The sequence below is a fragment of the Anopheles funestus genome, chromosome 3RL (assembly GCF_943734845.2).
Source record: "Anopheles funestus chromosome 3RL, idAnoFuneDA-416_04, whole genome shotgun sequence".
Taxonomy (NCBI): domain Eukaryota; kingdom Metazoa; phylum Arthropoda; class Insecta; order Diptera; family Culicidae; genus Anopheles; species Anopheles funestus.
The window spans coordinates 13,550,001-13,563,046 of record NC_064599.1 but is presented as its reverse complement, the minus strand read 5'-3'; the positions used below and the strand labels follow the sequence as shown (position 1 = coordinate 13,563,046).

The 13,046-nt window shown below is 38.9% G+C and overlaps 1 protein-coding gene across 12 annotated transcripts in view; it reads left to right on the top strand.

The window, feature by feature from the left end:
- LOC125769835 (gamma-aminobutyric acid receptor subunit beta) overlaps positions 1-13,046 on the top strand; it is a 75,594-nt gene that overhangs the window by 49,746 nt on the left and 12,802 nt on the right. For 10 of the 12 annotated variants that reach the window (XM_049438738.1, XM_049438731.1, XM_049438735.1 and 7 more), the window contains exon 7: positions 3,266-3,403. The exons of the other annotated variants lie outside the window; for them this stretch is intronic. In XM_049438738.1, coding sequence (XP_049294695.1) covers positions 3,266-3,403 — 138 coding nt within the window. The remainder of the gene's footprint in view (positions 1-3,265; positions 3,404-13,046) is intronic. 12 annotated transcript variants of the gene reach the window in all.

Genomic DNA, 13,046 nt, shown 5'->3' with positions numbered 1-13,046 from the left:
CACCCAACACTTCGAAATCGAAATCGTGCACATCTTTTTTACACAACTAAAGCAGAAAACTGTTTTTTTTATTTAACATTTTTTCGTTATGTTTATGCTGCAAATAAAGAAAAATCTTCACCATAAAAAAAACGTTACCCAAACGTGAAACGTAACTCACGTAACGTGCCTGTACGCCCTTCTCGACAAGTAACGGTGTGTACACGTTACCAATATTGGTTTGTTTATGGGTTTTTTCTTTGTCTATTGCTCACCCTCACCGTAGCCACTTTGTACATGTTTTCCACCCCTTTAATGAAGCAAACCACGGAGCAAATGCAAAATGACCAAAAAACTTGAAATGCATTTTTTCATTTTTTTTTCTTTCCAAAAGCCCAAAGTATGTGTGGTGGAGTGTTCAATATCGACGAATTCTGCAAGACTTGATTTTTTGTTTTCTTTTCTTTTCTTTGTTTTTACTTAATCAGTGAATATGGTGAAGAAAGCTGTATGAATATTATTTTCCAATACACACACTTATTTCCACCCGCCGTACAACCCCAAGTAACATATTCGTTTTTTAAGGACCTTTTCTTTGAAAAAAAAAACATACTCCTTCAACTAAACCCGCTGTGTAAAGGCCATCAAGGCGTATCAAGTACGGCGATTTCCATTCATCGTAGTGCATTCGCTTTACAGGACTTTGTCCCATTTTTTGCCCATAGTGCCATGCAGTCCATGTGGGGGGGATTATTTTTTAATTTTTCCCAAATGCGTTTCGCTTCGATCGGGACAGTGCCGAAACGTGGTAAGCAAAATCGTGCCAATGTAGCAGGAACGCAAAACTTACAATTAGCCTCGCCAATCATCTCGTATATCGCGTTTTTGTTATGCTGATACAGGTTCAGCACTTTCAGCATCATGTTTTGTTTTATTTTTATTTGTTCATCTCTGTATTTTTTCACTTTCATATTTTTTCTCTAAATGGCATTATGAGATAAAATTATTAGCATTAGGATAAGGTTTATGTATAACAGAGGAACGCAATACATGGATGCGTTTTTCCAATGGTTTTGTTTTTTTCTTTACTATACTGAAATATTTTTTTCTTTCCTTAAAAAATAACAAATAGATTTACATTAATGAATGAAAGATGAAATTACCAAACTCCAATACATCATAACTCCGTTACTTCCACCCTTAGGAATGATGATGATTGCTAGTGTAATTTCCCATTTAGTTGAAAGCTATATTTTTGTACCAATTTTAATTCATTGTATATCCGTGCAATCGTCACTAACCCATTCGATGTGAATGTGTTCTGTAGGAATCGTTCGCATCTAGCAGGTTGGCATGCAAACATCGAACAGCGGTTATACACCACACGCGACCATCCGCTGTATATCCGCTGGAACAATTAATCCTTTCCTTTGTCACCATTTTCCAAAATAAAAAAAAAAAACAAAAAACCAAAACAAATGCTACATCTTCCTGGTGCCATCAAACATACAGGCGAGGCACGGGTTAAAAAGCAAGCAACAAGATGAAACTTTCCCTCAGTTTTCCCGCCAATAACACTGTAACTCCGTCGTGCGTTGGTGTGCTTCTGTATTTGTGCTTCAGTTCAGCCTGCGTCAGCCTGCAAAACAAATGTCAACTACAAGTGACACTTGACACATTTGCTTCCGTACCAAAAGAAGACGTACGACAAAACACACACACTCTCTCTCTCTCTCTCACTAACTCAAAGCTCTATTGTCACCAGGGGTTTCGCTACCAACCACTTAGCGCCATTTTAAGTATCCTTTCAACGCTACATATAGTACAGCCCGTTTTTTCCTAAACAAGCTACAATAATAGTTTGAAAAATAAAACACACGCCAAACAACATAAGAATATGAATAAACTATACATTGTGTCACCCAGCGCTAAACCAAAACAAAATCTTCTACTAAACTGGGGACACACATTCTCTCATCCCAATTAGTAGTCCTACTTGTCACCTGCTTTATTTACACGGGTACATCCGGACCACACGGATGCCCACAGACACAGGTGGTGAATCTACTCAACCTTGACCGTATAATGACAATGAACTAGTTTTTATTGCCTTCCTTTATCTAGCACAACTTTAATGAAACAAAGCGTCCTTTGTGCGAAGGAACAAAAAACAACTTATTACTAAATTATTTAAAAAAAATTAGTAAATAAATATGTATAGCACCCACCTGGTAGTAAGAGTAGATTATTAACACTAGTCACACCAATTGTGTACAATATGCGTGGGTTTTGCGATTTTTTCTTCACACAATGTGTGTCCCCACAAAGGGGAACCATTTTAGTGTTTTTATTTAAAAAAAAAATCCACCTTGTGGTGGTGCGTACCATTGTTTAAAGATGGCCGTAGGATCCTGCGTGCTAGGCTATATCCTATTAAAGAGAAAATAAAACCCCAGTGCCAATCATTTCAACACAACACTAGAGCTATACAACACAAAACACATTTAGCATTACCACTCTGTCTAGGAAGTATAGAAACAACTACAATACTCTAAACTAAACAACAAATGAATCTCCTTATCTCTCTAACCCTGATGGTAATTATGTCGTACAAGCGATCGTTTCTAATTCACAAATCTTTCTCTCTTTTTTCTTTTTATTCTCTCTACAACAATGTCCCGCCTTTTTGTTCACTAATCGATACTGAAAAAAAAACAAACAAATCTCCAAAACCACAATACTGTTTATATTAATTGTATATGTCTGTGTGTGCGTGTGTATGTATAATTGTTTTGGTTTGAATTAAATTAACTAAACAACCTATCACCCATCTGCTGCCGTTATTAACTTTTCAAAACGTTTTTGAATGAATTATCGATAATGAACCATGCACACACGCACACATGTAATGATCCTTTTGTGCATGTGCCATACCCGACCCGACCAACATGGGACCTCTGTTTTGCGGCACTAATTAAAAAAAAAATCTGCTCCATAATTGCGATTGAAAATTTCTTCGTACGAAATACAAAAAAAAACCAATCCACCACAACCCAACCCGCAATGGATTGTTGTGTCATGGGGACAAAACGAAAACCAACGTACGATCACTAAACATAAACGAATTGTAATGATTCGCTCGCTACTTTAATCGCAACTCGCCCACAATGAAACAAAAAAACCATCATTCGTTGACGTTGACTGAATGTATGGGGGAAAAAAAACTGCGACCGTACGAAAAAACAAACAAACGAAACTTCCAACCACAAACTAATCCCGCTGATAGTCGGCTACACGATGCGAGATATCCGATACAAATGGAATGAAGGCCCCAACTCTGTCGGAGTCTCGAGCGAAGTATCTTTGCCTCAGTTTAAGGTTTTGGGACACCGTCAACGTGCTATGGAAATCAGTCTCACAACAGGTACCTGTAGACGGTCACCGATCTTCTTGTTAAATAACTTTACCTTCATTACCTTCATTAACTTGCCCGTTGTACTCATATTACTACCATGTCTGTTTTTACTTTGTTTTATGTTTTTAAAAATTATTGCTTTCTTTATAAAAAAAAAACCTTCACCAAAAACCTTCTTCGAAAAAAAAACAATTTCTCAACTTTCCGTTTGCCCATTAAAGGTTGCACTTTACGTGTAAACGATCATAATTTCAATATCAAATATCACCGACCGAATACTCTGTCTTTCTTTCTTTCTCTCTCTCTCTCTCCATCGCTCTCGTTTTTCTCGCCCATTCTTCAGCAACATGATTCTATTGCTCAAGATCAAAACTCAACTATAGCGTATAGTTGTTGACATGTTGTTCTTATTTAACTATTTTATCTGTTGAACGAACATACATATTTCTATATATGTTTTCCACCTCCCCCCAGAGTGGTATATACGTATAACGTTTTTTTTTGTTTATCGCTGTTATATCCCTTTGTGATTTGTGTCTTGCTCTGCAAAACTTCTTACTAACCATTCAGCTAGTATAAATCCATTCAATACATTAAGCCGTTTGTGTTTGCATCCCCACCACATTGCATTTGATTTTATCCGCATCCGGATGTTTTGCCATCCAGTTGTTCGGTGTATTGATGCCTTCGGTTTTGAATCGTTTTTTGTTTATGTTTTAACAATAATCTATTTTTTGCTGTTATTGTCGTTGTTCTCTCGTGCCGCGTAACTTTCGTAAGTTTTTTCATCAGAAATCACCATCACTTTTTGGTTACGGTTTTCATTTGCGACGTTCATCCGAGTTCATTCTTCACGAGCATTCATCATCTGCTCGAGAAATGCTTTACGATCGTTTACTTCATTCAAGCTCAAGTACCTACGCTTTAATAGATCTACACACGAACAACAAAACACACACTGGCGACACATTCAACTTCAACTATTGAAGTTTATCACACCGTTAAGCAGTACCCAACCGGGGGAAAGTTGAACAACGATCCTAATCCTTACCTCCATGTAGAAAAAGATCATCTTCCCTTACGTCATTCGATTACGATATTTCCTAACACCACAAAAAAAACTCCCAAAAAAATTTCTAAGCGAATATGGACTTTTAAAACGTCGTATCACGTCGGTACGATTAGCGAAGATTTTGATGGTTTTTTTTATTTCTTTCGTCCTTCAAAGCATGTATAATTCGTACCCGGGTATAAAGTAAGATTAATTTTCATACAAAGAAACGAAACAGGAAGGATACAAACACAGAAACATATACACAGCGGTACATACACCGATCGAGTGGGTGATGTATGTATATTTCCGTGAACATTCTATTTCTAACCGATGTGGGCCTTCATGCTCTCGTACGAAAACGTCAGAAGGTCTTATACATATAGCTCTGATACGTATGAAAATCTCGTTTACCCGTGTGCCCACCGTGTGATGAAGTTGTGGAACAAAAACCTCATACTAAAGCGCGCACACACACACACACACGCATGCCAATCGGTACAGATTGGCTTATATGAGCAAACATGACAAGGGCTCAGGGCGGAAGCTCGTTCGCTTCGATCGGATTGACAGGTTCATTAAAAAAATCCACGGTCCACGGTCAGCTCAAATCGAGCAGCTCAAAACCGACACAAACGGGGAGGGGTTTTGGGTATAAGATACAGAGGTGAGGTGGAAAAGCTGAGCGGGGAAAGGGGTGTAAAATGAAATAAGAAAAATAAGAACCACCCCTCCCGAACGATGGATGTTTAACTTTTGATGAAAAGTTATCGTTAAGCCAACGGTGTTTGGATGGAAAATCGGGTTGAGGTTGGGAGGGAGAAAACCATCATCATCGTCGTGATCCCCGTTGTTTGAGGGTGGGAAAACGCCACCCCGAAGGGTAGAACGTCATCATGCGTCACTCGATGCGGAAAAAGCTTTACTTTGACGGGTTTTGTGGCGCACCGCACGGTCGATAGTTGTGGTCTTCGTCGATGGTTTCGCTGCCGTGTCGAGCTTTTGGGCTAAGCGAGAAAGAGAAGTGGATTTTTACATGTGTTGTGACTTTTTGATGTAATATTTTAAACTTAAAATTAATTTTTTTTTTGTCAGTACAATGCTGGTTTATAGTGAAAGGATATATAATCCATCTAAGGATTGGGCTAAGGAGAAAATCCCTACAACTCATGCATTTTCTTCAATCAATGTCACAGATTGGGAACTTGCTGAAGCTCCCATTTTCACTATCTATATCAGGCGCTACCGTTTCTAATGGAGCGATTTATATAAATTCCCATACCAACACACTGTCACGATTAACGATGCTGTTGCTGTTAACATCATCCGCACCATCGGTAACCGAAAATGGTTCAAAACCAATACCACTATCGACCGCTTACAAAACCGACAAAACTATCGCGATTGGCCATTAAATGCCTATCGAACACATCGGTTTCGGGACGGGCGTATTTTATAGTGCACGATTTCGATCGTTCGGTTGCGATAAAAGCACAACTGGCTTATTTGCCCCCGTGTCGCGCCAATGACTAATCTAGGATTAACGTATTTGATGATTCCTGAAGTTTTTGACGGCCTGCGCCAAATATCCGCATCCGAAGCATGCGTGTTGCAAAACGTTTTCTCCCTTTCGTATCGATATCAGTTCTTATCTGACATAAGAAAAAACAAAACAAAACTGACCCACCTGCAGATCGGGAAAGCCATAAAACTCTACTACCGATTTGTGTGTTGTGTCCTTGTTGTAGCAGATTAGATATGAATTCTTCTATTCCGTACGTAGAAAATAGTATATCTTACTTTGCGCTGTCCAATACAAAAATGAAGATGGATACGTATTAATCTAACGGAAAGGCAGTAAAGTAAAAGTTGCCGTAGATGTGTCGGCCCATAAACAATCTCATAAAAATGCACTAAACAACTGCCCCCCTTTTAGCTCCACAATTATTTTACCGAAACCTCTGGAAATTCGGATTTTGTGGACTACAAAAGATCGCTGATGGGATGATATTTTTTTTTGGGTGTGTGTTACAACATGCTTCTTATTATGGCACAAAACCACGACGCTTTCCTGAACATCTCTAATCCATTTTACACCCACAGCGGGTGTGCAAATAATTGGAAATCTCATTACCCTGGACAAAAAAAAACCCCCGGTAACGTGGTACATTTGCAGAGAAATAGCCGAACCCCAGGAATTAGTTTGCTTGGAACGTTTCGTGCTTTTCATCCAATTTATCGCCCAATGGCTCCCGGTGGTGCGGTTACCATTGGTGGCTTATAAAAGTGGAAAATGAAGCGATACTTCAAGCGCCAACGTTTTGTGTGGACGAAAAAGAACACACACACACAGAGAGAGGCACAATACCAGAAGATAACCTTCATTACGCATAATGATGGGAACACCATTTGGGTTAGCGACGTGCCATGTAGGTAGGATTGTGGCTATTTTCTTCTACCATTCATCGCATCCATCCCTGCGAAGAGATTGAGGGAGGAGGTGGCGGAGCTGGGGAAGAAACTCAAGGGGAAGGAAACAGCAGGTGGTTCACGAAATTACGCCCACCTTGAACTGTCATCCTAGGTGACACTTTTTTCGCGAACGAAACGCGACCAAACCGATCGTTACCGCCAGATGACGCACCGCTTCTCGCATTTGACAGCTCGCCCAGAAAGGAGAAAATGTTTTTCACCCACCCCACCCCGCCACAAACCGTTTTTCACCACTTATTTTTCCTTTCTCATAATTACACTTCTGACCTCTGGTGTGTGTGTGTGGTCGATCAGAATGGTATATAAAAACAACAAGGACAGGTCGCAAACCATCTACACACGCACCGCTAACGAACCGAATCCGAGCGCGATGGTTCGACCCCCTCTCCCCCCCTCCCTTCCCCTTTGATTGAGGTCCTATTTGGGTGCAAAATTATTTAAATATAAAGCTTTCCCTTATCCCACCCCCTTCTAGCTGTCGTCTGGAAAACCCTGTGTAAAGTTTCGCTTTAGACCCGTTTTGATTGTATGCTTTTAACCTTCTGAACCCTGCGGACTGGTTTTTTTGTTTTGTTTTGGTTGGTTGACCAGTCGCACTGGATTAAATGTTGGTCCTCGTGCTTGGTCCGGTGGCTTTCATGTAGTCACGCAAGCATTACGTGAAAATTACAAAATACTCTATAGGCACGTGTTACAGCCAATCATTTCCACGCGTTTCACCATTGTTTTTTGGGAAATCATTACATGCTTCGCAAGAGAATTTTTAGCATTTACTCATTTCCACAGTTTTCTAAACTAAATAGCAATAATACAAAGAAAACACGCCGAATATTTACCTGATATATTTTCCCAACATCCGGTTCCGGGGTGGAAAATAATATCGTCGGTGTACGGGAATAAAAAAAAAACGCACCGTAAAGCGATTTGGCGTGACACAGCCAATTATTAATCTTCAAATGTTTTTTTTTTTTTTATCCACAAACGTTAGAAGTTGCAGGGAAATTACTAGTTATCTGGTTTTTAGGAAGCACTCAGAAAGGGAAATTTATGTCGGTAAAAAAAATATGGAAAAACTCACTCCCGAAGGTCCACCCGATTGGTTCCGAAGTGTCGTACCGTCCCTTTCGTTTCACCACGTTTTTTTTGCTACACGGTTCACCGTTTGTGTGTCAGTAAGCTTTCCAGGGCAGTTCCGTGCACGCACGCGTGCACATCCCGTACAAAAAAGTACAAAAAGTCCCGTGTGGTGCAAAAGGACGCTTGCAAGATCACACATCCATATGTATAGCACCGAACAACCGCTACCAACTACCACCACCACGACCAGGTAAGTGACCGGTTTGATTATTCTTTCCTTTTTTTACGTTCCGATCCCTAAACCGATTGCGGTATGTTATTGCTGATATTACGCCACCTGAAACCTTAAGCTGGATGGGCAAAGAATTCTTCAACGGTTCAACGCAACGATCCAAACAAATGGAGGTGATCCCTTGGCGACAATCGTACTTTGCTCACATCGTCCCCACAAAAAAGCCATCAATCATTCTTTTTATTCCAAACCTCGGTCTCGGTCAGCGGTTTCCAGGTTTCAAGCGGACTCATTTCTATTTCCTTCCTAGCATAATGACCGTACGTGAAATTGTGTTTTCCGCGCGCGATAATTACACCACGCGTGTCAACGGCCATGATGATCGTACCATCGTACGCAAAAAGCTGTCCTTTGTGCAAACAATATGCAAGGTTAACGATAAGTATTTTCATCCTTCAAAAAGTCGTCCAGCATACAATTACGCAAACAATATTTTTTTTTGGGGTAGGGAAATAGAAAACACGTAGCAGTGCTCTTCGATTCAAACCACCCCCAAAAAAATGACGATCTCCACATTCCTTCATAGCAAATCGATGAGGTAGAAAGCATGCGAATGTGAGTTAATTTTCTGTGGATAAAAATCAAATCAAACGAGATCTTTCACTCGCTCTCTCGCTCTCTCTCGGCACTCGGGGGGTGATATATAAAATGAAGCGTTTCACGTTTTCAGTGCGTAGCAATCACAGCCAAAGACGAACCCGATAGCCGCGAACAATGATCTCAATGCCGGGGTGCGTATCGATGAGAATAACCCAAAGGAAAATGAACGAAAAAAAATAATCTAGAACCACACAAACACCATTTTGAACTCACACACAAACTATTCCTATCCTTCAGCGTTAAGCTTAGTGTGAAAAAGTAAAATTAAAACAAAACAACAAAACCATGCAATACAGTGTCTAATCGAAAGGAGCTAAAATCTTATATTAAATTGTTTGCTAACCTCCCAAACTGCATGCCCTCACTCGTGTCCTAAATTTTTTGTTTGTGGAATTCGAATGTTTGCGATTGTAATCGTTGGTAGAATTAAAAAAACAAAACCCTCGATCCACTGTTTGCTAGCGCACACACTCCATACTCACTTGCTCCGGAACTCGCAGTTCCTTCCATCTTTGACCTCTGCTACTATGGATGGTCAAAATTCGAAACAACCATCCGGACCAAACAGTCAAATGGAAGCTAAATGAAAAATCCTTATCCTGGTTTCAGCTCATTTTTCGAGCAAAAAACCAGGGCAACAAATATTCGACCATGGGTTCTGTCCAACTATTGGCTGCCCTGTTGTTTCGGAATCGGAAAACGAACACGGTGATGAGATGATAGTTTAGCTTCTGGTTTAATACATCTTCCTTCACCCAACTAGCCCCGTCCATTCGTTGTTTGACGCTCGGTCAGATCACCAGAGCGGAATGGATGGTTGACGCAAGATGTAACCCCCCAGGAAAGAGCGTCCAAGGATATTCACTCTCAATGCTAACGAGAAAACAAACCAAAAAAGAAAAGGAAAAAACCCTCCCACTTGTTACACGAAAAGTTTTTCACTCGATACTCGTATGTGCTGTAATGTATGTGTTTCCTGTGTGTGTGTTCTTCACCTGCCGTTCTAGTTTTTTGCAAATTCAATTTGATTGGCAATAGGATAGTAATTGCTCCTTCGTACAGGATACCACCTACTAGGTAGTACATGTTTGAAGAAGTTGAATTAAAAATAAACCCCCCAAAAAAACCGCCCCAACTGGACACTGTATTCTATACACCACCCTTAAGCCTCCACCTCCCCCTTCGAAGGACTCCCGTTTTTTAATCCGATCCCTTTGTCCTTCTTTCCCCGAAAATAGCGCTCAGTTCGCATTAGCAAACTCATCTCCAAAGCATCTACAGGACAATGTTTCGGATTTGATTATTGTAGAGACACAAACAATTAACTGCAAATGGATCTTGCAAGAACATGAAAAAGAAACATACCAAAAAAAACCCCTACATATTAACATCCCAGCATAATCAATATAAAAGCAACAATACAACAACAAACAGCAACAAAATAAAATCATTATCCATCGTTATTTGTTTCGTTTCACATTTTTTTTTCACTATTGTGTAAGTGAACACAGTTCGTACTCATTCTATACACATTTGCCTGTATTTTTGTATAGTAACATGCCCCCCGTTCCCCTCGCATCCAGCATTTGCAAAAATTCGCTGCCGAAATTCGAATCCATTTTTACTTTTTGTCGCATAGCTTGGTTCCCAATTTTCTCATGTTCATCTTCTAAATACATGCGCTGATACTAGGTAGGTTTTAGCTAATGCTTGCTGTATTCATATGCGTGTTCATTATTCAAAGCGTGTTCAATGGATGGCGAAAAAGCCAATCGCACCCGAAAAAAAAACTTTATCACTTGCATCAGGATAATCATTACTCATCGCTTAATTGCAGTTGTGGTCCCGCTCAAGCTTGGGACACACTTTGGTGAGGTTATTTTATTAACGTGTTACCCTTCCCTTCAAAAATCTATTCCCACAACCGTTCGCGTTTTTTTTTTGTGGGACAATGGTTTTATTTTAATGACCCTTTTTAATTCGTTTCGAAACCACACGCACACACGGTGGTCACTCTAACCGAGCTATCAAAGAAACAATAGCTAGAAACAAAAACCCCTCCCCAAGACACTTTAACTTGGTCCAAGTTTTTGGGTGTATGTAGAAAAACAATAAACTGGAACGTGTTAGAATGGAAACGAGAGAAGAAGAAGAAAAAAACCATCATCATCTAATTCGCTACAATCCTCTCTTTGGTCAAACACACACACCCATCCTTTAGTATTACATGTCCCGGATACGACAAAAAGCTCATAAAATGACAAACAACGCTAAGAGGATCATAAAACACCCAGGAAGGGAGGGAAATAGGGGAGTTATGTTTTTTCATCGTGTCCTTTTTTTTTTTTTTTTGAAACCTTTTCCCTACTTTTCCATCACGGGATCACGTTCAACACCATTCTCCAGCAAAACACGGTTAAAACTTCAAACGGGGTTTTCCCCCCGTACAAAAGGCAAACAAACACCAAACCAAACCGCAACCATATTAACGGATTATTAGTCTTAGTGGCCTCCTGTTTTCCTGTTTTTGGCGCGTAGGAGCCTTAGATGCGGTTTCAGTTTTTCTTTTACCTCATACCATAAATGCCATGCGTTTTTTTCTTTTCTTTTATCTTTATCTTGTTCCATTAGCTCCTTTAAGCTGCATCCCCTTTGCATGGGTTTTCTTTAACGATACATGCAGGTTTACTAATCCTTATATCTTTAGCTATACATTAACACATAAACCTATTTGTTTTCCCCCCTGGCGTAATGAGTAAAGTGTGCAAAGTTTTAGAAAAAAAACTATCTCTCAAAAATAGAAGTTCGTATGGAAAAGTAACATGCATAATGCACTTGTCTTTTTGATTTAGCAACTTTTCGTTTTACCGTTCATCATATTTTACACTCTTTTAATACTCTTTTTAACTATTTGTTAATAATGGCTTCAACATTACAGTACGGAAAATAGTATAGCAATATTTTCCATTTCTCTGAGTTTGAACATTTATTCTCCAAAACAACACATCGTTCAAGAACATTTTTCTCCAACTGTTAGCAGAAGATCTAAATACATATTCATACCAACAAACGCAACAAGAAGGCATAAGAAGTCGCAAAACTAACAATTACTAGCAAAGTAATATTTGCATGTCACATTTAGGATTTAGAGGCAAAACAATTTGTTTTTCTAAGTATTTCAAACACTCACACACCAACACACTTTTGGCTGGTTTTTTTTTTGTTTAAATTGTTTGTTTGTTTCACTTGGCTGAGTATAGATATTTGGCGTACAGAAAAAGTTCTCTGTTTATACACATTCTAAGCGCGGGAAACCATTTTTGTTTTTCAGAACAAAAGCAAAACAATTTGTAACCATTTTCTTTCCGTGTGATTTTGTTAATATTAAGAATTCAACATGTAAATAGGAGCAAATAGATCTGTTTACAAATTTTTAGTTTATAGTAACTTTTGAGCAGACGATTGATTCAGTAAAGAGAAAATAGTTTGCTGTATATGCGGCTGCGAAATGTCTTTTGGCTATAAAAGCATGCTGCAATCAACAAATGCAAAAGATTGTCAAAGAAAAATAAAATATTTGTTGTTTTGCTATTTGTTTTTTTTTTGTTTTTAATAATTAAATTAATAGACACAACAAAACTATTTATTTTCTTATTATACGAAAAAAACAGAACGAACAGTTTAATACTAGTAGCATCACCATATTGTTTCTAGTGATAAACTGGTACAATTATTTTGCTGGCTTCTCTTCTCCTCTCTACAGCAGCTTTCAACAAATTACGATTTCAATTTCGTCTTATTCAAGTTTTTCTTCACCATATTCTAGACAGCAACAGTTTTGCGTTACTCATAATGACGTTTATTTTTTTTACATCTTTTAACTAGTTTTTGTTCGAATGCCGAGATTCGTTCACTACTACTAGCTCTTCGTTTACATTCACAAGCGCTACGTTTGCTTTTGTGTTAACTATTCTTTCTTGTTTTACGACACCAATGAAACACCCTGTAATGCCTTTTTTTATGTAAATTGATCGTATTTTTAATTTTTTTGTTTCTCCCTTTCTCTTTCTCTTTCTTTCTATTTTTATCCCTTTTACGAATTATAGAATGCTGTCCTGCATAGCATTTTTATCATAACA